Source organism: Drosophila kikkawai, chromosome 2L (genome assembly GCF_030179895.1).
Source record: "Drosophila kikkawai strain 14028-0561.14 chromosome 2L, DkikHiC1v2, whole genome shotgun sequence".
In the NCBI taxonomy this organism is placed as follows: Eukaryota; Metazoa; Arthropoda; class Insecta; order Diptera; family Drosophilidae; genus Drosophila; species Drosophila kikkawai.
In genome coordinates, this window is record NC_091728.1 from 21959816 (window position 1) to 21982230 (window position 22415).

Sequence of the window (22415 nt, forward strand, 5' to 3'; positions counted from 1 at the left end):
CTGGGATTTTTACATTTTAAAGGCTAACTGAGCGAACTGTAGCTTTTTTGATCAGCTTGAAATTCGAAGTAAAAATTGAACAGGAAACATGCACCACAGAGACCAAAGAGTTCAAATACAGAGGCTAAAAAGGCATTAAAAATGCTAATGAGTCATGCCTGGGGTGTGATTTCAATTCAATTTGAACTCGCAGATAAGGCACTTGGAGAGTGATGTGAAAATTTTAATTTGGAATTGCCTGCGCAGACAATTGACTTTATTTTTCGCTTCTGTCTTGCGGCTGTGACCGTTTGGTTTGGATTATATAAAGTGTGCGATGAACTGGGAGTCACAACGGATTAGTGCAAAAATCTGCAATGTGTGGGATTAATTGAACTTGGCACAACAAAAAGCATTTTCTGTTGATGTAACAAGCAAGGGGGGAATATGTTTCCAAATACAATAAAATATAAATAAATATAATACAAAATATCTTACAATACTTTCAGATTTAAGGTGACTTTAATTAGAGCTTAAACATTTTTATTATTATTAATTGAGCCAATAAAAGGTAATTAAAATATTGTATTAAAAAACTTTAATTTAAAAATCTTCCACTTGATTACGTAATGTAAGGATAGGCACTCCGGAGTTATTAAACACCAGAGAGAGCAGGGAGTAGTGCGGATTGGGACACGATCGATTTGGGCTCCGTTCCATTTTTTCTATGGAAATATTAAATGATAATAGTCGGTCGTACTGGACTACAGCTTTATTATTTGTTTCTTTAGAGTTCATAGTAGATTTAAATTTAAATACATTTTATTTATATTTATACCCCTGCAAGGGAAAGCAGACATATGCGGCATATAACGTATATACATTTTTGATCAGTACCATCTGCTATGCACCATATGTTATGAAAGGTATAGTACTGAACGGATTATATTATGACCTTGTTGTAACCATAATTCAAACATTTTTTAAGATTTTCAACTCACTATATTTTCCCTGAAGAACCAAAGTAAAAATTTATACTAATATGCCCGTCAGCATTGGTTCCATTCAATCTTACATTGATTTTTGAAGTTTAAAACAGTTTCAGAGGGTTATTGTTATACCTGCAAGGGTATATAAAGTGCGGCTTGTGGAGAGAAGTTCTCCTTCTTTTTTTAAATTTATTTTATTTTATATTCATATATAATTTTATAGTTATTTTCGGCAGAAAAATCTTGAATTTAGCTGTTGATAAGGTTAGACTCTAGTTTTCGTTAGCTCATATATGTAGCTTGGATCGAATTAATCTGCTTAGTTCCATTTTTTCGTTCGGAAAGAGAAGTTTGTACCAATCGGAAAATAAATTCATTTCGGGTCTTACGTATTAAACATGATTACTCTATACCTGCTACTTACACTCGCTGCATCTGTTTTTGGAAACGGAAATTATGATGCATTTTGTACGTCAAGAGGATGTTGGCTACAGAATGATTCGGAAGTCAAGACACTTTCCATAAGTCAGAGCTCAGACCTAGATGTGCTAAAGTTCATACCCAAACTCGAACACTTGGATGTGTCCAGTTGTAACAGTGACTTCAAAATGGACGTTTTGCCTCCGATGGCCGAACTTAAAAGGATCTGGATTAATAAGTGCCACATTGCGGAATTAAAAAAGAAACAGTTTGAAAATTTAATTCAATTGAATGAGCTCGACCTGGCCGGAAACTTTATAGAAAAATTGTCGAATGAATCGTTTCACAAACTCTCTAGCCTGCAGTTTTTATATCTTCAGAACAACTCGATTGTGGTGCTCCCGGAGGGTGTCTTCAATACGCTAGAGAAGCTTACTTGGCTGGACTTGAGAAATAATAAACTCTCCAACCTGAGTAAGGATATCTTTCAGGGGATCACAAACTTGTTTGTTCTTTATCTCGGAGGAAACCCGCTAAAAACCATTAATTTAGACATTCCTCTTGGAAAGGACATCCTTTCATCGGATATAAATTTGAAATATTCTGACCATCTGAGGGACATGCGACTGTTTGCTAGAGTGAGCTACCTAAATTTGGAGAACAGCGGTCTGGAAAAATTAGAAATCCGCGGATCAATTAGTAATATAATACATAAAAACAGCAAAGTAACACATGCGGATTTCCATGGCACTGAATTCGGGAAATCATTTCCAGAAGTCCTTTGTAGCATGCCATCCCTTGAGTGGCTGGACTTGTCGAATTCCGACAAAACTTTCAGTTATTCTGTTTTTGAATTCGATAAGACAAGGGTAACGTGCGATTTCCCTAACCTAAGGTTCCTCAACCTGTCTGCAATTAGAATTAGAAGCATTCCGCGGAGGCTACCTCTTTTTGGTCACAATCTTACCACCCTGGACCTGTCCCATAATTTCCTGAACGACAAATCCCTAGAAGATATATTTGATTTGGATACCTATTATCACGAAGAGGGAAACTTTCCAAATCTCAGCTTCCTCAACATGTCCAATAATGAAGTAAAACATATTCCTCTGAAGTTTCCTCTTTTTGGACCCAATCTTATCACATTGGACCTGTCCCATAATTTACTGGAGGACGTATCCCTGGAATCCTTAGCTGAAGCCCAGTCTCTGCAAAGCCTTTACCTAGAGGGTAACCTGCTAATGAGTTTCGAATATCTACCTGTTTTCTACGGTCTGAAAAACTTAAAACAGTTGGCCCTCTTCGACAACCTTTTTAATGCCACTTTCTACGACGCGATGACCAACTACTATGACCACACGGAGCTGCATTTAATTCAGAAGAAAAAAAGGATTATAGAAAAGGAGGACCAGGAGAAGCACGAGAACTCAAATGAGAAAGCAAATCAGACACTTCCAAGGAGGCAGGATGATTTTAATCATGTAACTCCGACAACTTTTGGTATATTGTCAGAAACGGAGGACCAGGAGAAGCACGAGAACTCAAATGAAAAGGCAAATCAGACACTTCCAAGGAGGCAGGATGATATCAGTCATGTAACTCCGACAGCTATTTGTATACCGTCAGAAACCGAGAACCATCAACCAAGCGAAAACGTACATCAGACACCTTCAAAGGAAGTGAACCAGAATTTAAAGGGTGCCAAGGACCTAACCATACCAGTCTCTATGCTGACCGTGTTTATTATTATGTGTGTGCTTATGATAGTCGTCCTCAATATCAATAAGTGTTAAGTGGCTTTTGTTCTTTACATTTAAATTTATCTTTAGAGATTTTTTTATTCAATAGAATCAATGGAAGAACTACCACTATATCCTAATCATATTTATAATAAATTCATGCATTTTAAATTACATTTTGTACGTTGTATTATTCTTTTCGAAGCGCCCTGCCCGGGGATTTGTATTATTTTTGGAAATATTTTGCCTACTTTTTATCAACCAATCATAAATGTGTGCTATTCCAATGAGTCTGAATAAGAGCATTATTTATTACTTGGAGAATCAGCATTTAATAGTTAAATTAAACATTATTGAAAGCGGTTAAACCCATAGAAGACCAGCTTACATTTTTATTCCAATGCGAGCAATCTCGAAAATGTAATTATTTCTTTCAAAAATTTTATAATTTAAAAATGTTCAGTTGATTACGTAATGTATGGATAGTACCCAAGGAGTAATTAAAACTCACAAAGCAGAGATTATGATTGAGACTCAATCATTTTACGGTCTGTTCTTTTTATGGAAATATTAAATAATAACTATTTAAAATAATAAAAAGAACAAGACTACATATTCAACTGTTTTTTCTGGCTTTTGCTTTTTTAACTTAAGCTTTTCATAACTTAGGATATAATTCTAAGAAAATTAATTAATGTTGCTTGTAAATGTACCTTAAATTATTTATTACCAGGTATCTTACAGTCAGTCTCACTCGACTATAGCTTTGTTATTTGTTTCCTTTGAGTTCATAATATATTTAAATACATTTTATTTATATTTATACCTTTGCAAGGGAAGCAGACATAAGCGATCCTATAACGTATATAAATTCTTGATCAGTATTAATACCGTATCGGAGCATATGATGTTATAAAAGGTATTTGTACTAATGTTTTTCAACCATAAATCAATCATTTTTTAAGATTTCTAACTCACGATATTTTCCTTAAAGAACCAAAGTAAAAATGTATACTGGAAATATGAATTGAGTGGTAACAAATTTTAATGGGGTAATTGAAGTGGATTCCGCTCTGATATAGATAACAGCCCCTTCCATTTTCCCATAACCCCCAGCTACACCAACTGTAACGCTTGTGTGTATCCAAGATTATTCATATTTCTCTTTTTACGCTACTACCTTACATATACAAATACAGATAGGACAAGACGGAAAATATATAGGAATATGAAGGAATACGAGCTCACGCCGTGCGGTACCGCCGCCTGGCATTGCTTCGCGGGCGCGAATGCTCGTAGTCCGGCCGCTGCTTCCGCCTTCGTTCCAGGGTGCCGCTTTCCACACTTTCTGCTCTTCGAACATCCTCGGTACCAAAGATTCGGCGCTGATCGTAGATCCAGCTACTTCCTCTAGCTCCTGCCTCTCAAGGCCAAACCTCCGGCACTCAAAGAGGACGTGTTGCGCGTATTCCACAATGCCAGATCCGCACTCCGGGTACCAATCCTCCGTCTCGTGGCCGAAGGGCTTTAGATACTGGCGAAAGCATCTGTGGCCGCTTAGCACCTTGTTCAGGTAGAAGTTAACCTGCCCATGCGACCTCTCTACCCATCGCCTTATGTCTGGGATGAGTCTGTGCGTCTATCGGCCTTTCGAAGAGGAGTCCCATTGAGACTGTCAGTTCTCCATGCTCCTCCTTGTGGCGGCAGCCTTTAGATCGGCTCTAGACGGCAGTGCCCTCCTGTCCTGCATGACTACGAAGATCTCCTTCTCCTTCCTCTCCCGGATAAGCTCCGCCAGTGGGACATGCCCTGCGATGACCAATGCCGCGTCTTCCGAGATAGTCCGGAACGAGCACGCGATCCTCGTGACGCACAGTCTGTAGGTCGCCTCCACTCCCCGCATGTAGCTTTTGACCGATGCAGCTTCGGCCCAAACTGGTGCCGCATACAGGATCTGCGCGGTTACCACTGATGAAAGGAGTTTCCTCGTATACTGCTTTGGTCCTCTCGTGTTCGGCAGCATCCTGGAGAACAATCCTGAGTGTGTGTGTGTGAGTGTATTCAACACATAATTTAATTTAATAGTAGATATGTTTCTTTTTATATATAATATAAATTTAGTTTTATATTAAATAAAAATGTATTCCGAACATAACATTTTTAAGACAGCTTAGTAGCCAGCGATAATCCTTACATATTTAAGTTTAGTCAAAAAGAAAAAATGTATATTATATATAAAAAGAAACATATCTACTACTATTTTATAGGTTGCCTTGACTTATTTAAAATTTGACAGCAAATAGGAGTAGATAATAAAACCAAAAAAGCTGTTTTATTCGTTTAATAAATCCAATAAAATGTCCTCATGAAAACGCTTTAAACCGAAATTAAAGAATACAATGAACAATAGATTCAATGAATATTTAAAATTAGTTCCATATAAGATTTAATTCTCAGAATTGATTTTTCATCACAGAAATGCTGAAAATTTTGGGAGTTTCAACTTTGGCGTCGAATTCCAAAGACATGGGCAATGGTTCACGATTGGGACTATTTTTTAGTAGTGTCGTGATGTATTGAGAGTAGGTCCTACCAAAAATAATAAAGGTAAGTCCAATTATATAGGCCACGTAATTCAAAATGTCGGCAAACATAGGTTTTTTGTATTTTTAGGTATACCGCGGAACCTGTAGGTGATGGAAAATAATTTTGTATGGGACTTTTACTCAGGAGCACCCAAATATCATGGAAAACTTGAAATGGTTCGTGGAAATTTTTGGCTGTGTACCTGTGTTATTATTCCGACTTTAGGCTCATATAAGGTTTTGTTTACAATGGACCTAGATCTTTGGGGAAACAACCACATGAATACTTGAAGTTTCAGAATTCACTCAGAGAAATTTCGTTTTTCTAATCGAGCCAGATCAGTGGGTTTTTGTTTTGTCGTCGGAAAAGAATGGGGGAAATTGTATGATTTTCTGAAATAAATTCACAAAAAAAAAAAAAAAAATTAGATATCCAATATTAAATTAAATCGAATCTTTATTATAGTGAGGCTAAATCTTTTTTAAAGAAACTATGGTTTTTTTTTCACTGTAACAAAAATGGGACTATAGGGACAAAATGAATTCCAGCAAATCAGTTTAGTGTTATAAGAATTCAATGGTAACAAATTTTAATGGGGTAATTGAAGTGGATTCGGCTCTGCGTTGATTCTTAAATTTAATGGGTTCGACTTCAGCTGCTGATAAGGTTTCACTTTAGTTTTTGTTGGCTCATTTTGTTTCGATCAATTCAATATGCTCAGTTCCATTTTTTCATTCGGAAAGAGAAGACCGTACCGATTCGGAAAATAAATTAATTTCGGGTTTTGAACATGAGTACTCTAAACGTGCTGCTTACACTGGTTGCATCTGTTTTTAGAAACGGAAAATCTTATGAATTTGGTTCGCCATGCAGATCTTGGAAAGATTCGACAGACTTGAACCTTTTCGTGGTTCACTGCTCAAACCTAGATATGCTAAAGCTCCAAAGACCCACATTCGAATACTTGGATGTGTCCAATTGTACAAGTGACTTCAAAATGGACGTTTTGCCTCCGATGGCCGATCTTAGGGAGATCCATATTAATAACTGCCACATCGTTGAATTACAAAAGAAACAGTTTGTAAATTTAATTCAATTAAATAAGCTCGACCTGTCCGGAAACTTTATAGAAAAATTGTCGAATGAATCGTTTTACAAACTCTCCAGCCTGGCGTTTTTATATCTTCAGAACAACTCGATAGAGGTGCTCCCGGAGGGTGTCTTCAACACGCTAGAATATCTTCATACCCTGGACTTGAGTTTTAATAAACTCTCTAACCTGAGTAAAGATATCTTTCTGGGGATCAGAGACTTGACGAATCTCTATCTCAAAGGAAACCCGCTGAGAACCATTCATTTAGAAAATCCTATTGGAAACGGCTTTCTTATATTGAAACTTGATTTGAGATATTGTGAGCAGCTGAGGGACATGCGAGTGTATGGTGAAGTGAACCACTTAAATTTAGAGAACAGTGGGCTGCAAAAATTAGAAATCCGCGGAACTATTTTTAGCATAAAACATAAAAACAGCAAGGTAACTCATGCGGACCTTCACGGCTCCAAACTCCTGCAATCATTTTCAGAAGTACTTTGTAGAATGCCGTCCCTTGAGTGGCTGGATCTGTCAAATTCCACCGAATTTGTTAGTTTTTCTCCTTCTGAATTGTATAAATATGTAAATGAGCATATTCCTATGTGCGATTTTCCTAATCTCAGGTTTCTCAACCTGTCTAGAACTGAAATTTCAAACATTTCGCAGAGGCTACCTCTTTTTGGACCTAATCTTATCACCTTGGACCTATCTCATAACTTACTAGAGCACGTTTCCCTAAATTCCTTTGCTGAAGCCCAAAACTCTCTGCAAAGCCTTTACCTAGAGGGAAATCGACTGATCAGTTTCGACTATAAATCTGTGTGCGACGGTCTGAAAAACTTAAAACGGTTGACCCTCTTCGACAACCTTTTTAATGCCACTTTCTACGACGAGATGACCAACTACTATCACAAAAAGAAGCTGCATTTAATTCAGAAGGAACACATTATAATAAAAACGGAGGACCAGGAGAAGCACAAGAACTCAAATGAAAAATCAAATCAGACACTTCCAAGGACGCAGGATGATATCAACCATGTAACTCCGACAGCTAGTGGGATTCTGTCAGGAACGGAGGACCATCAACCAAGCATAAAGGTGTTTATTATTATGTGTGTGCTTATGATCATCATCAATATCAATAATTGTTAATTTTAATTCTTGGCGTTTGTTCTTTGCATTAAAATGTATCTTTAGAGGTTTTTTTGATATTATGAAATCAAATCTATATAATATTCTATACACCTGACTTTATTATGTAAAAAAACTACAATATTTCCTAGTAACATTTATAATACATAAATTCATGCATTTTTCTTTACATTTTGTACTTTGTGTTGTATTTATCATTATTTTTGGGAATTTGTTACCTTCTCTTGTGTGCTATTGAGTCTGGGTAAGAGAAATAAGAGCCCTCAAATTGTAGCTTATTTGGAGGATCAAGCACTTAATGGTTAAATAAAACACTATTGAAAGCGCTTAAACCCACAGACCAGCTTACATTTATTTTTATTTTTTCACCAATGTGAACAATCTCAAGAAGCTAATTGTTTCCTCCGGATTTAAAAAAACGGCAAATCAGAGTTAATGGAGGGTTTGATTCTTCTGATAGAAATGCTGGCGGACAACGTACATATATCTATACCATAGACATATAGAATAAGTTCATCTGATCTGATATCAATACTTTTCGAAAGTTACCTTCCTGTCCCTCATTTTATGTAGAAATTCAGTTTATAGTGAATATTTAAATTGTAACGGCTAAGTACTACTGAAAGTCTGGCAACCACTGGTGTCTCGAGACACCAAAGTGTGGCAACACTGGTAGTTCAAGACTTGAAAGTCTGGCAGCACCGATTAAAAAGGTAAACAAACCAAATATTTCACCATTTTACCGGGTTTGCCGGCTTTGTAGCTTAAAATTAAACACATAACAATGCACAACACTTCCAAAAGCAACAAAGAGTCGCAACAGAGGCTGGAGTAAGTAATGAGCTACCAAGAAATACATTTAAACTGCCTTAAAATCTCACACAGGCAGGCTGCCAACGAGGCGCGCATCACGCAGATCGAGGAGTTCATCAACGAAGTCCTGAAGGAGGACCTGCGGCAGCTGGAACACTGCATTGGTCAATACAACGAGGAGATAATGGAGTACGTGCAGCTGAAGAACACACTCCAAACCTTCGACACACACTTGCCCGAGGGCTACAAGACGCAGGTGAACATCGGCAGCAACGTCTTCATGCAGGCCAGGGTACGCCAGATGGACCGCATCCTGGTGAACGTGGGCAAGGATGTTTACCTGGAGATGACCCTGCCGGAGGCGGAGCAGTTCAGCGACGTTCGCGTCAAGATACTGACCAAGCAATCCGAAGTTCTGCGCGAGGAGAGCGTCAAGAAGCGGGCCCAAATCAAAATGGCTTTAATAGCCATCAGCGAAAGGGCCAAGCTCATCCAGCAGGAGGATGGGAAGTAGACAAGGAGCAGGAGTAGACTAGCAGGAGAGAAAGATGAGGAATGAGGGTACCTTACATTAACTGAAGTTCAGGAAAAAGCAGATGCGCCTCTGTTTTAAATTAAAATATTATTTTATAATATCTATATATGCAAATGTTTATTTTTCTTGTTTTCTACTAAAATTTACAAGGAATTTACAATATGCACGACTCGATTATGTAGTCGGCCTTATGGCGTGGGTGTAAATCAAGTGAAAATTGTTGTAGGGAAGGCCTAGGACACATCATCCGAGGATCTGGCGGGCCTTGGCTGGTTCTTGTTGTGCTGGTACTGGGGCACCACAGTCGCTTGGACATCGTTAAGTGTTCGGTACTGATTGGAGATGCGCTGGGAGGTGCTGGCCATGCTCTGCAGGCGCCTGGCCATCTGGGGGATTCACAAAGGACAAGTTTAAATCATTGTTCACAAAATCTAGACCTATTCCAACCAATGTTAATCCAATTTGTTGTAATTTTGAAGAGACATCTTGTAGAATGGAAGCGAGGAATTTAAAATTTAAGGTTTGCAGCCCAGTTTGTTAAGAATTTTTAGATTTATAGATTTAAATTTTTAAACTCACTTCATTGCCCGCCTCGGGGTCCATTCGACCCGATGGCGATGGAGGGTAGCCCATCGATGAGGTGGGCGCATAGTTGATCGCCTGCTTCACCCGCTGCAGCTCCTGCTCCAAAACCTGGTAGTCTCTGTAGACGCAACGGTAGTCCTTGACCAGCGATTGATTCTCCTCCACCAGCATGCTAATTTTATTCTCAGCCTCCTTGGCGCGTTGCCTCATCGCGTCGTCGGACCTAACCTGGGCTTCTTTCCACTTTCGGAACGACTCGATGATCTGGCCTTGCTGTTGGTTAACGTCGAACTGTTGCCTGCAGGGATGAAAGAAGATGGCATCTGCTCTTAGATGGATGCACTCCATCCCGCCAGGACTACCTACTTTAGTCGCATCTGCATCCGCTGGCAATCGGCGGAGAGGACGCTCATCTTTTCCTGAATCGAAACTTTGGTCTTCTCCAGCTGCCGTACGTTTTCCCGATGCTGGGACTCCTCCTGCTGCAGTTGGCACTGCATATCCCTAATGTGGTGTCGCATTTTTTCTAGCTCCATGTGACCCAGTCGTTGTTGGTCAACGAGAGCTCGCTCGCGACCCGCTGAAACGGCCTCCTTCTCCTTGAGGGCAACCACCTCATCCCGCAGGACATTGCGCTGAAATTGAAAATGAAAAAATTGTTAACCCAAGGTTCTGTCTTAGATAAGGACATGCAGGATACCCACCTCCATTTGGAGCTCGCCCTGCAGCTGCTCCAACTGATTTAAACGGGTCTGAAGGCCCTCCACCTGTCGCTCGGCTCCCTTGAGTCCCTGGGACTTCTCCTCAAGACTACTCATTAGGTTTTGATATTTGCTGGCCAGCTCCCTTCGCTCCTGTTCGTTGCTCTTAACTGCACCCTCAAGTTCGCGAATCTGACGGCCTTGATTACCTGGGTAAAGAAATATTAGTAAAGTATCTAGGGCATATCCGTGAAACCACCTACTGTTCTTTAGTTTGAGTTCGTGTATCTGCTCCTTGAGTCGATTATTCTCGCTTACATCGGAGTAGCTCTGGATCATGGACTGCAGATCCGCTATCTGACCATCGCGATCCTTCACTGTGTCCTGTAGTCCTTGGATTTGGCAGGCAAGGCGTTCGTTCTAAGGAGGAAATATGGAAGGAAAATCAGAAAAGAAGAAAAGTGAATCTCATTGGGACAGTCAGGACGTGTGTGTGTTTTGCCAACTTGTATCTCCAGTTCGCAGTTGATTCGCGGTGGCTCCTCAAGGTGGAGCTCTGGCTCTGGACAGGATTGGTTGGTCTGCTGCTGCTGCTGTTGCTGCTGCTGTTCGACCTGCTCGGTTAGCTCCTCGAGATCCCGCTTGAACTCATCAATAATGCTGAGATAATTGTCCCTGGTGGCCTGCAGGATCTCCGACTGGGTCTGGCAGTGGAGCAGCGTGTGCTCCAACTGCTGGCGATGGGGGCAATCAACGATGGCCTTTTCGCTCTGCGAATTCGAATAGGAAAATAGAGGTTGCTGTGGAGCCTGAATCCTCAACAAGACCGAATACCGAGGCTTACCATGACGAGTCGGATATTTGCAACTAATTGTCGTAAATCCGGGGAATCACGAAGTCACGAAATAACAGAATCACCTGTCAGTCAGCCTGTCAATTGTCCGTCGAGTGCATATATCTTGTATCTAAAGCCTTGCACATTTATTTTAAATCGCTTGAAAGCAGAGTAGCCTTCGTGTTTGGGTTGCAAATATAGGTATATCTCTCACAGCCCTGACGAATTTTGACTTCATTACCGTTTCATTTCATTTCAATAATATTGCTATTAAAAGTTTGTCACGAAAATAAAACCAAATCGAACTCTACGTAGACGTACGTAGGTGGCAAGACTTTGGGTTTCGGGTTTCAAAGTTCCGTTTCTTTGGCACTTTGGCAACACAAGGAAAACAACTATATGGGGGACGGGGGGGTGGTGGACTGCCCCGGGTTTTATAGATATTATATTATTCTACTACTATTCAACCCCCCCTAGGGCAAGGGCCCAACTGTTTGACACGATTTGAAAATAAAGTTGCCGCGCGGGTGGCAGCGCATAATATCGTCTGTCTGTGCCTCCGATTGGCAATAGTATTTACCCCGCACTCGGGGGGCTGGGGAGAGCGTGGCTTCGCGCACTTAAAACACTTTTAAAGGCATATTATACTAGGGGAGGAGTACGAATTTGATAGCCTCCGTGGGGGGTAGGCGGGAATTGTGAAAATCGATTAAGACAAATACCTACGCCCGGGGGCAATGAATTATTATGATTTCCCGAGACCAGAGGGTTGTCGTCTGGCTGTCATTAAACCCATTAAGAGTGCCTCCTTTTCGCTGCCAGTTTTCCACACCTTTCACCTGGCTCAATTTGCACATTTACAGTTTTGCCCCCATGGCCCCCGCTCGAAACACTCGAAAACAATTTGCACTTTTTGGATAAGTTTTCCCTGGACTGAACGGAAAAGTTTCGGGCTAATTGCACGCCGCCTTGCCTTTCCGTTTTTCACGCGCGAGGCGTCTAGGTCGTGCTCGGAAAATTCCAAATTTCGCGGGCGGCTAATTAGGGCTCGTAAATTCACGTCTACGCTTTATGTGTGCGGGTTCAGCGAGGACATTTAGCAAACGCGCGCGCTTTATTCCCGGTGCCGATTCCTGGCGCTTCCTTGATTTGTTTCACGCGACTAAACAGCAACTGACGACGGATGACAGGATTCTGAAGCGAACTACTCCGGTTCCCAGCGCCGACGACCCCGCCGCGGCTGCAGCTACGGCTTCCAGCCGAGCTGTGTTTGATTTTCCGCCCAGCAGTTGGCCGCTGAGCTGATCGCGTGAGTGGTTCTAGGAACTCAAAAAAGGGAATTTTCTATTTATAAAAACATATTTTAATGAGATTAAGGGCTGAGGGTTTTGATTCCAAGAGTTTTAAGGTTTAAAATATTTAAAAAAAAATGTTGTCTAAGAGTTTTAAGGGTTACAAATATTTAAAAATATTTTTTAAATGTCCCTGTATCGACTTTCAACATCATTTAATTTTTAGAAATAGTTTCTGAGAAACCCAATTTTGGAACCTGTCTTATATATGTAGCTTCGATTGTTTTTTTTTATCAAAAGATTTGCATTTAAAATTAAAGTTTTTATATTATTAATATTATTTATTACCTATATTATTGCTTATATTTTTTAGAATCTAAACACAGAGTACTGTAATCCATTTCATTAATTTCTTAAAATTCCCTTGTTTGTATTAAAAAGTTTAATATTTTAAAATTTATCCCAAGATGCATTTATTCCACCCAGAACTTGATAACCAGAAACTCCTGCTCACGAGGATCACGAGCAGCTCTCGCCACTCAAATCCCCGTCCCAAGTCCCGTGGGCTCTCATCGATATGCATATCACTCGCTCGCCTGCCTCGCGTGTCGATTGTGGGTAAATAAATAACACGGAACCTATTTCCGATTCGCCAGCTCCTGGAGGGCAGGTGAGCCTAGAGGACGGAGGCACTCCACCTATCCCCCGACAATTGCAGTTTCCTTCACAATAAACACATTCGCGACCGATTTGTATTTGTCGAAGGTAGACAGGAGCTCACAGGGACTTACTTTCGGGACCATACGAAATATATGGGTAAATAAATCAGTCGACTCGAATGGCAACAATATTTGTTGTCATTCCCTCCCAGGATATATGTATATAGAAAGCTATATATGGGGCTTCTTCCCCGAAGGCGAATGTCATTTACCACATAAGAGAATATTTTGGGGTGTAAGGGGAAAAGGTATATGTATTTAAAGTCAGGTCAGAGGCGTAGCCAAAACAAAATATGTAAATCAAAAGTTGAAAAGCTAATTTTAATGAATTTAATTAAAAATTAAATTAATGATAGCTTATAACTATACCCCTCTTGACTGAGCTCCTGGCTTTACTCATTGTGTATATATTTTCTACACGCTAGATATCAGTTGATTTTTGTATATAAACAAGACATATATATTGGCAAGGATACTAGTTCCTTTTTGGCGGGAACTATTTCGATGATAAATAACTTTTCAACTTACAATAACGAGGGCAAACTTTAAGCTATACTTAAGTAGAGTTAACTTGGCTTAGCGCTTAGGCTAAATGTGTGGGAGGGTCAACAAGTGACATAGTTACTTGGTGCTCCTGGTCTTTGTAGTTGTTGGCTTAGTTGCTGGTTTTGTTGTTGGCTTAGTCGCGGGCCTAGTTGTTGACTTTGCCTTTGCCATGGCTGCGGGCTTGGCTTTGGCGGACTCATTCCTTGTGTGTTGGCTAGGTGTTTTCGTGTCGCCTTTCTGCATTTGATATGACAGCCAAGGTTATTGGAAAAGCCTAATTGCGGGTGTAATCGAAACCGTCAGATAGAATACTCACACATGTCTTATTCCTCAGCTCTTCGCTGGATCTCTGTCGGTCTAGTATCTCTTTGATGGCCTCGCAGAATGGATTTTCAGTTGAAGTTTCAGAGTACATGGTTTGATAGGAAAATTCGATAGGAAGCTGAAAAGAAGTTAGTGATTAGATTTGATTATTTTTTAGTTAACTTCAGTGACTTTACTCACCAGTTTGCTAATAAAGTCAGCGATCTCCTTTAAAATATGCGAATTCCTCTCATTTAGTCCGTTTTGAAACTCAAACTTTGTCTGCAGTACTGAAATGTTGATTGTTACCATAATTATATAACTAATAGAGATCAGCATTTCTACTCACTTTTGGTCTCGGTATCTAGGCGTAGGTATTTCTCTTGCAGCTCCCGATTGCGTTGAGTGAGGGTATCCATTCGCCCCCTGAGACATTCCACCATCTTGGAGTCTACATCAACAGTTGAAGGCGGGGGATGATTAAAGACCAGACCGGAACGATCCACGTCCGCCTGAAGAAGACTCAGCTGACTGCGAATGTTTTCCAGTTTTTTCACTGTGTCATCGCGCTCAGAACTCTGGGGAAATTATTAAAAAATGTTAATAAACAATAATGGTACGCCTAGCATTTAAAAATTTACAGTATCTAAGCTACTACCTTACCAACTTCTCGTACAAGCAGGCTAGACGTCTCCGCCAGGACTCCATAGTCTGGTGCTCATGAATGTTGTGCATGAGGAGGAACTCGTTAAGCTCGTTGTCCAGTATGCGGAGCATCTCAGTCTCCCTATAATCTTGGATCGCTAGATCCTGGAGCATGCAGTTGGTGATCGAAATGCTGGTGGTTGCGTCCACCTTGCTCTCCCCTGAGGTTTGCTCAGGATTGTCGGTAACTTCCGCGGAGGACTCGGCGTCGGTCGTGGGCATGCTGGCTAGTTTCTGAGTGACTTCCTGTAGCTTTGTTTGAAAAATAGAATAAATATAATATTTAGTCTGGCACGAATATCTACGTAAGTGTTATTCTATTTACAACATTGAAATGTTTGAAATTACGACAGACGCTTGCTGATCGGGTTTCCGATTTGACGCTACGAAAGTCGATTAAGAGATAAGCTCGGTTGGAGTAATCGAAAAAAAATTCCAATTAATCTAATAATAAACTAAGCTGAGGAATAAGTAATGTCTCTAACGTCACTACCTCACCTCATCCGATGGGGTTGTGAGATGAATTTCTTAAAAGAAAACATGAACAAACGTCAGTTAAGTATTATGAAACTTGAGGATCTGGGAGCGTTTTTAAATGTGTTTTTAAAATGGTAGGCATGCCTCTTCATCATTTGCTTTTCGAGGTATATCTTGGTGCTTCTATTTATTTAAAAATTACAATATACTTACAAGCACTATCAAATATCCCTTTAAACTACAAAATCTTCTTTTAAATTCCTTGATATACCAAGTATTAAATCAATTAATAAAAAAATATTTATCAAAAGATAAGCTTTTATCCCCTTTCCTTTGAATTTCTCACCTGCTGGTTAAGCTGGGCTATGCACTGATCCTTGAAAAGCAATTTCTGCCTGGCCGTAAGCACAACCTCATCTAAATTGGCAAGCTGTGTCTTCAGGTGGACTATCTCGTCATGCTTTTCCGCCATCTCGTTGACCAGCGACTTCATGCACTCGGCCATCTACAAAAGAATTAAAAAATCCAATGAAAAATCGTCTTTATATAAAGAAAATATATTAAAGAATTTATTGAACGAGAAAATAAATATAAAATGAAATTAATGGTGTTTGGAAGAAAGCCAGGATTTTTGGGATTCGGGTGACTTGCTTTTTGAATCCCCAGATCCCCTTTTGCCTACCTTCTCGCTCTCGCTCTCCGGCAGGACCTGATCCGGTTTCATGCCCAGCAACTGATTGACAGTCATGGTCTCCAGCGATACCTCCTTGATGCCCTCCCAGCTGCTGCGGTGGTAGCCGGTCTGCACGAATTTGATAAGCGTGCAAAGATCTCTCCGCAGCTTGCGATTCTCATCCAGGGCCTGTTGCTGTTGTCCCTGCATGGAGTTAAAGTAAGAGACTATTTTGCTATAGGCCTCATCCTCCAACTCGGACATATTGCCCAGGATCACGCTGTTCACGTGGAGCAAAAAGTCCACCCACTCCTGGAAGGTCACCAGACGCAGTTGGGTGCTAAACTATGGGGGGAAGGAGAGAATACTTTGTTTAATAATATTTTTTTGCACACATGAGTCCCAGGCTCAAATCTCAAATACGAATATTTTAGGACATACATATATTATTTTTAAGATATGTCTAAGCTCACCATAGTATCACCACAATCTTCATTCAGGCCATCGATCTCGCCCAGCCGCTTGAGGAATATGCTGTTCAGCTCGAAATTCACCTGGCCAGCATCGCCAGCCTCCTGTATTAGTTTTTGGAGCAGGCTGCGATAGTATTCCGTGGGCAGGGCCTCCGTGCTGGAATTGCACTGGGCATTGCTTCCACAGGCCTCCAGCTCTGATCCTTCTTCACGCGCCAGGACTTGCGTGGCACTGCCGACACTTGGGCAGTCCTCCTCCGGCTCCGGGCAGGGCTCACACAAGCAATTGGTGGACGGTGGCGATGGCGGGCTCGAGACCCCTTTGAGACCCATGGACTTGGCGTCCAGGACGAAGCCAGTTCTTTGGGAGCTCATTATGCTGATGTTCAGGTCGTTAATCAAGTCGTTTTTCCTCTATCTTCAGCTTAGACTGTCATTGGGTTGATTTTTCCAAAAGCTTGTGTAATTAGACACATCGGAACGTTCACTTCGAGAGCGGCAATCTCAAGGCACTGCTGATCCGAAAGAGAGAGGGCCTCGGATGCAGTTCTCCTCCCCTTGAGGTGCACGCAAATCACTACGCGAAAAAGTCACAAATAAAAAAAAAAACGCCACCAAAAAGTTGTAAAGTTGTAAGTTTATGGAAAACAGAAACAGAACAACAGCAAAAAATTAACAACAAAAAAAGCAAAAAATATAATATCTGATTCGAACCTTGGCGGCGACGTCAGCACTGCGTTCATATCTTTTGTTTGTAGGCTTCTGACGTAGCATGTAGTTTTGTTTATATTTTTCTTGTTTTATTTATTTTTTTTTTTTTTGCAAGCTACACACACGCGTGCGTATTAAGTATACGGTTTCAGCTGCTTATTTTTTATATTTCTGCCCGATCCGAATTCCGCGAGTTCAACGAGCAACGACGCTTCGCTTAAAACTGAAACCGAAACTGAATCTCGATCGCCCGCCGCCGAGCCGTGCTCGCTAGCTGGTTTCTACCAAGGTGGCTCCGCTCCCAGAGAAGCGTTCTGCGTTCTGCGATCTGCGCTCTCGTTCGCTCCGCTCCTCCCCGCTTATCAGTGCGTTGGCTGGGACCGAATTGGAGCGCCTTGTGGTGTGTTTGCCCAAGAACTTAGCGGTGCCCAGTCTCGGGTGTGTGGCTCCCAATGCCACACACACTCGCCTGGGATCCGTCGAGTCATCGCTGTTTGCCCAAGTTGCGGCTTCACTGCCAATTTTGTATAATTGGTAACTCGGCGGGGTATTTGCCGTTGGATAAATTTGTTTGGCCAAATTGATAACTCCCCGGCGTATGGGCCCGGTCATGGCAGGAGATAAGCTGAGTATTCTCACCGGTTACACAATCCTATGAATGCCAAGACCGAACGGGTTCTCTCCTTAAAAAGATACACTTGGAAAGTTTAGGTGCTTGAAAATTGAAAGATACTAGTCAGGAAATGTATGTATTTGAGGGATACAGTATAGATTGGATATTAACAATCTACCAGTTCGGTCGAATTGTAATCTTGTGATAAAGTCTATATTTTGTGTATTCTAGATCATCATCAACAGCCGTCTCGATCTAGTCATTTTCGTGTATCCATTGCTAAACAAAGTCTCTCAGTTGTATAGAATGTATCTTTCAGATAGTTTTCTTTTAATTGCAAATAGTCGGGAGGGGCCAAACCATACAACTATATCTATAGCTGATGTAAGAACAATATCAAAATTAATATAAACAAAAATAACAAAATACAACATATTTTCATCTACATCTAAAACTACAACTAGATGACTATATTATATTACTTCAGAAAGTTTAATTTAATTTTTAAAAAATCAGACGACTAAATCATATAGCTTTTGTCATCAAATCTATCGAAATTTAAACGAGACAATAAAATGAAAAAATGGGTTAACTTTTTTAGTTTTTTAACATATTTTAATAGGTTTTTACGGTTTTAAAATAACTTTTTTTTAATTTTATTAAGTTAAGAATTCTATATCATATGTAGCTGCCATTGGAAGGCTTTTACAATTTATATGAGAACATACTCAAATGTTCGATGACTTTAATTTGTAAATAAAATATGTACTTCAGTTAAATTTATTTACATTAATTTATTTAGAATAGATCGAACTGCATAGATTCCTTTTCACTTTTTTGTAAGCCTAACTAATCATGGCAAGTAAAATAATAATTAAAATCTCACCTGTAAATGTTATATTTTTCATTATTCTTAAACTTGTTTCATAAATATCTCTAGCATATAATTTAATATTTACACTATGTACATGCCCATATATTAAATTAATATTAAGGATACTGCAGAATTTAATTTTTATTTTGAAAAATATGTTTATATATTAATTTGTTTTTCTTATATATTTTTAAACACTGGTTGCAATTTTGTTAGTTAGTGTATAGTCAAGTTTTCCACCCGCAACTTTACCAAGATGAGCAGAGTTCCACACCATTTGGTATATTTGTGCGCATGATATATCATGCTTGTGCGTGCTTTAAAAATCAAGCTACGGTCACACTGCGTGAGTCTCATCTCTATTATCAATCGCGTTTTTTTTTGTTTACAGATTTTGCGAAATCGGCTTTTTAGGATATTAAAGTCTAAAACCGATACTACCATGTCGGACAATGAGTACGAGCGCTTCGAGATCACGGACTACGACCTGGACAATGAGTTCAACATCAACAGGCCCCGCGGACGCCAGAGTCGGCACCAGCAGATCTACGGTGAGCAGTGGCTTTAGCACCCTATTTCTTAATATTGATAATATAAATTAATGCATTTTTTGCAGGCATTTGGGCGGATGACAGCGAGGAGGAGAGCGGCGGCGAGGGTGGCAAACGGAGGGGCCGGTCCGCCCGGCAGCCCAAGGACTACACCATGCCGGTGAACTTCGTGGCCGGCGGCATCCAGCAGGCGGGCAAAAAGAAGAAAAAGGCGCTAAAGGCTGAGGACGACAACAGTGGGGCTAAGGAGGACGGCGGTGAGGCGGATCGCGACGACCAGAGTGATGGCTCCTCGGCCAGTGCACGTCCCGCCTTCGGGGAACAGAGTGATCAGGATAGCTCCAACAGCTCTGAGGAGGAGGAGCGGCCAGCGCTGAGCAGGGGTCAGGGGAAACACAGTGGCAGCAGCGGTACCACCTTCTTCCAGCACCGCTCGCACATAGCCAGCGAGCGGAATGTGGGAGCTTGGGAACAGCATACGCGCGGCATCGGTGCCAAGCTGCTCCTCCAAATGGGCTACGAGCCTGGCAAGGGATTGGGCAAGGACCTGCAGGGCATTTCACAGCCGGTGCAGGCTCATGTGCGCAAGGGCAGAGGAGCCATCGGAGCCTATGGCCCCGAAACAGCAGCCAGCATCGGCGGCCAGACAGCCAAGGCCATCAAGGTGGACGAGGATGTGCGCGAGGCCAAGGAGTTCAAGGAGCAGCTGAACAAGTGGCGCAAGGGAGGCGCCGCTGGAGCCGATTCGCAAGAGCGTCAGGGCAAACGCTACTACTACAAGTCAGTGGAGGAGGTGATAGCCAAGGGCAACAAGTCCAGCCACCTGCTCTCGGAGAAGTTAAGCAAGAAGCTGGGAAATGTCCCAGTGATCGACATGACGGGGCCGGAGAAGCGAGTGCTCAGCGGCTATCATGCCTTGGGCCAGGCCAAAATCACGCCGGAGGAGACTTTGTATGACGCTGAGCCGACGGAGAAAGGAGCTGGCACGGCCGCTTCCGTGTTTTCTATGCCCGAGCTGACGCACAACCTGCAGCTCTTGGTGAGCCAGGCCGAGCAGCAGATCATAGCCATCGACAAGCAGGAGCGGGAGTGCTCCAGTCAGCAGGCAGCGCTGGAGAGCGAGCACCGCAAGCTGGAAGAGATCGTGCAGCTGGAGCGCAACCACATTCGCACCTTGGAGGAGGCACTGGATCGAGTGGAGCGCCTGAGCGAGAATCCCGATCTGGAATTGCCGCAGGCGGAGCGCCTTTTTCGGGAGCTGCTCGTGGACTATGCGGCCGAGTTCCAGGAGTTCGGCTTGGCTGACCTGGCGGCCGGCGTGATAGCGCCCCTCCTGAAGCGGGAATTGCTCCACTGGCAGCCGTTGGAGCACCCAACGGAACCGCTGCAGATGGTGAAGACTTGGCGTTCAATGCTGCAGCGCGGGGAGCCGACCGAGCAGCAGCCGCGCAATGTCTTCGATCCGTACTCCTCGCTGATATGGGCCGGGGTGATGCCATCCTTCCGGACCTGCGCCGCTGCCTGGCAGCCCAAGGAGCATCCCCCCATGGCAGCTCTTCTCGATGCATGGGCTCCCTTGCTGCCCACCTGGGTACTGGACTCTGTACTGGAGCAGCTCGTGCTGCCGCGCCTGGTGACCGGTGTCCAGGAGTGGGATCCCCTCACCGACACCGTGCCCATAGACAGTTGGGTGCTGCCCTGGCACGCCATTCTGGGTAGCAAGCTGGAGGAGGCCGTCTATCCGCAGATCCGCAGCAAGCTTGGCGAGGCGTTGCGAGCCTGGTCGCCGCAGGATCGCTCGGCCAGGGCCATGCTCACGCCCTGGCAGCAGGCCTTCCCCGAAGAGGAGATGCAGGAGTTTCTGCAGCGTCACATTGTACCGAAACTGCAGGCAACCCTCGCCGAGTTTGTCATCAATCCGCTGCACCAGGACTTGGAGCTGTGGCATCAGGTTTGGGAGTGGCACGAGCTGATCGAACCCATGTACATGGCTCAGCTGCTGGACAGGTACTTCTTCCCGCGCTGGATGCAGGTGCTCGTCCTGTGGCTGAACCAGTCCCCCGACTATGCCGAGATATCGCGCTGGTACACCGGCTGGAAGAGCATGCTAAGTGAGCAGATCATCCGCGAGCCAAGCGTTAAGGAGCACCTGCGACGAGCCCTGGAAATGATGCACCGCGCCAGCGACGCTCTCCTTCAGCCTACGATGACGGCCACGCCTCCGCCACCAATGCCGCCGGGTCCTGTTCCGGCGGGTCTCCTGCCGCCCGTTATGATGGTGGACTTGCTGCATCAACCCGCCCAGCTAGAGTTCAAGGAACTCGTCTCCCAGCGCTGCGCCGAGCTGGGCATCATCTTTGCCCCCCTTCCCGGTCGACGGGAGATGGGCAAGCAGGTGAGAACAAATGGGTTTATATTTTATTTGCACTTTTATCTAATCTTAACGCCTTCGTTTTATTTGCAGATATATCGCGTTGGCAAGCTCTTTTGTTACATCGATCGCAACGTGTGCATGCTTAGCGATGGAAGCTTCAGCAACTGGCAGCCGATGGGACTTAATCAGCTCCTGGAACGCTCTCAGACGGGTGTACTTTGAGAGACTTAAGAAACTCTGACCACTTCATCCAATTGAAGGACAGTTTTCAAAAACTTATTTATTTTTAAGCAATTATTATGTGATCCATAAATAAGCTAAAAACACTTTAATATGTATTAAATTTCAGAAGCTTACTGCAATCTAGTAAACAGATTCTAGTACGAAGACTATAAGGCTTGATCCTAGGGTTAGCTAGTTATTATTAGCGCAAATGTTCAAAGACCGATCAGTAGGCTACGTTTACTATAGAGCTTTGTGGTGGAAGCAACACAAACTGTATAAACAACTAGATGTATTTGTCTTGTGCAAAAAATAGATCTGATCAAGCTGATCAAGCTAAAATCGAACACCATTAATCAAACAAGAAAGGAGGTTAACTTCAGGAAGCTGAAGTTTGTATACACTTTCACCAGGAAAGTACTATTTTCTAGTAGACTCGTGTGTTGATGTTCATC

The 22415-nt window shown here is 42.4% G+C and overlaps 5 protein-coding genes across 8 annotated transcripts; 3 read left to right on the forward strand and 2 right to left on the reverse strand.

Moving 5' to 3' along the window:
- Positions 1–1366: 1366 nt before the first annotated feature.
- Positions 1367–3181, forward strand: LOC108073601 (nephrocan-like). The gene has a single exon (XM_017165293.1). It carries the CDS (start codon positions 1367–1369, stop codon positions 3179–3181), a length of 1815 nt encoding a protein of 604 aa, XP_017020782.1.
- A 1621-nt stretch (positions 3182–4802) lies between these two features.
- LOC121502374 (uncharacterized) lies at positions 4803–5150 on the reverse strand. Its single transcript, XM_041775769.1, has one exon. The coding sequence runs from the start codon at positions 5148–5150 to the stop codon at positions 4803–4805; it is 348 nt and encodes a 115-aa protein (XP_041631703.1).
- A 3485-nt stretch (positions 5151–8635) lies between these two features.
- On the forward strand, positions 8636–9412 carry Uxt (Uxt prefoldin-like subunit). The gene is made up of 2 exons (XM_017165374.2): positions 8636–8789; positions 8844–9412. Exons 1-2 carry the CDS (start codon positions 8743–8745, stop codon positions 9283–9285), a joined length of 489 nt encoding a protein of 162 aa, XP_017020863.1. The 5' UTR covers positions 8636–8742; the 3' UTR covers positions 9286–9412.
- Positions 9413–9423: 11 nt separating this feature from the next.
- Positions 9424–17533, reverse strand: yuri (yuri gagarin). Of its 4 annotated transcripts, none has more exons than XM_017165371.3 (13): positions 17330–17530; positions 16616–17192; positions 16152–16487; positions 15816–15974; positions 14951–15244; positions 14637–14865; positions 14489–14577; positions 14301–14426; positions 10856–11012; positions 10596–10801; positions 10258–10526; positions 9886–10189; positions 9424–9692 (listed from the first exon to the last, which is right to left on the reverse strand). In XM_017165371.3, exons 2-13 carry the CDS (start codon positions 16988–16990, stop codon positions 9540–9542), a joined length of 2697 nt encoding a protein of 898 aa, XP_017020860.1. In that variant the 5' UTR covers positions 16991–17192; positions 17330–17530; the 3' UTR covers positions 9424–9539. The 4 variants fall into 4 exon arrangements, with proteins under 4 accessions (XP_017020860.1, XP_070142804.1, XP_017020861.1 ...); XM_070286703.1 differs by lacking the exon at positions 9424–9692 and adding an exon at positions 9738–9791 and having other exon boundaries at positions 17330–17531; XM_017165372.3 differs by lacking the exon at positions 9424–9692 and having other exon boundaries at positions 10022–10214.
- Positions 17534–19149: 1616 nt separating this feature from the next.
- sip1 (septin interacting protein 1) lies at positions 19150–22378 on the forward strand. The gene is made up of 3 exons (XM_017165356.3): positions 19150–19364; positions 19430–21759; positions 21829–22378. The coding sequence occupies exons 1-3, from the start codon at positions 19256–19258 to the stop codon at positions 21958–21960; spliced, it is 2571 nt and encodes an 856-aa protein (XP_017020845.1). The 5' UTR covers positions 19150–19255; the 3' UTR covers positions 21961–22378.
- Positions 22379–22415: the final 37 nt, after the last annotated feature.

Excerpts from the sequence above, each read along its gene's own strand:
- LOC108073601 (XM_017165293.1), top strand. The coding sequence starts at position 1,367 with ATGATTACTCTATACCTGCTACTTACACTCGCTGCATCTGTTTTTGGA.
- LOC121502374 (XM_041775769.1), bottom strand. The coding sequence starts at position 5,150 with ATGCTGCCGAACACGAGAGGACCAAAGCAGTATACGAGGAAACTCCTT.
- Uxt (XM_017165374.2), top strand. The coding sequence starts at position 8,743 with ATGCACAACACTTCCAAAAGCAACAAAGAGTCGCAACAGAGGCTGGA. Across the intron at positions 8,790-8,843 it reads GAGTCGCAACAGAGGCTGGA|GCAGGCTGCCAACGAGGCGC; the intron begins GTAAGTAATGAG and ends AATCTCACACAG.
- yuri (XM_017165371.3), bottom strand. The coding sequence starts at position 16,990 with ATGAGCTCCCAAAGAACTGGCTTCGTCCTGGACGCCAAGTCCATGGGT. Across the intron at positions 14,866-14,950 it reads CCTGCTTGTACGAGAAGTTG|AGTTCTGAGCGCGATGACAC; the intron begins GTAAGGTAGTAG and ends TAATTTCCCCAG. Across the intron at positions 11,013-14,300 it reads AGCTGAGGAATAAGACATGT|AACGAACGCCTTGCCTGCCA; the intron begins GTGAGTATTCTA and ends TTTCCTCCTTAG.
- sip1 (XM_017165356.3), top strand. The coding sequence starts at position 19,256 with ATGTCGGACAATGAGTACGAGCGCTTCGAGATCACGGACTACGACCTG. Across the intron at positions 19,365-19,429 it reads TCGGCACCAGCAGATCTACG|GCATTTGGGCGGATGACAGC; the intron begins GTGAGCAGTGGC and ends CATTTTTTGCAG. Across the intron at positions 21,760-21,828 it reads GACGGGAGATGGGCAAGCAG|ATATATCGCGTTGGCAAGCT; the intron begins GTGAGAACAAAT and ends TTTTATTTGCAG.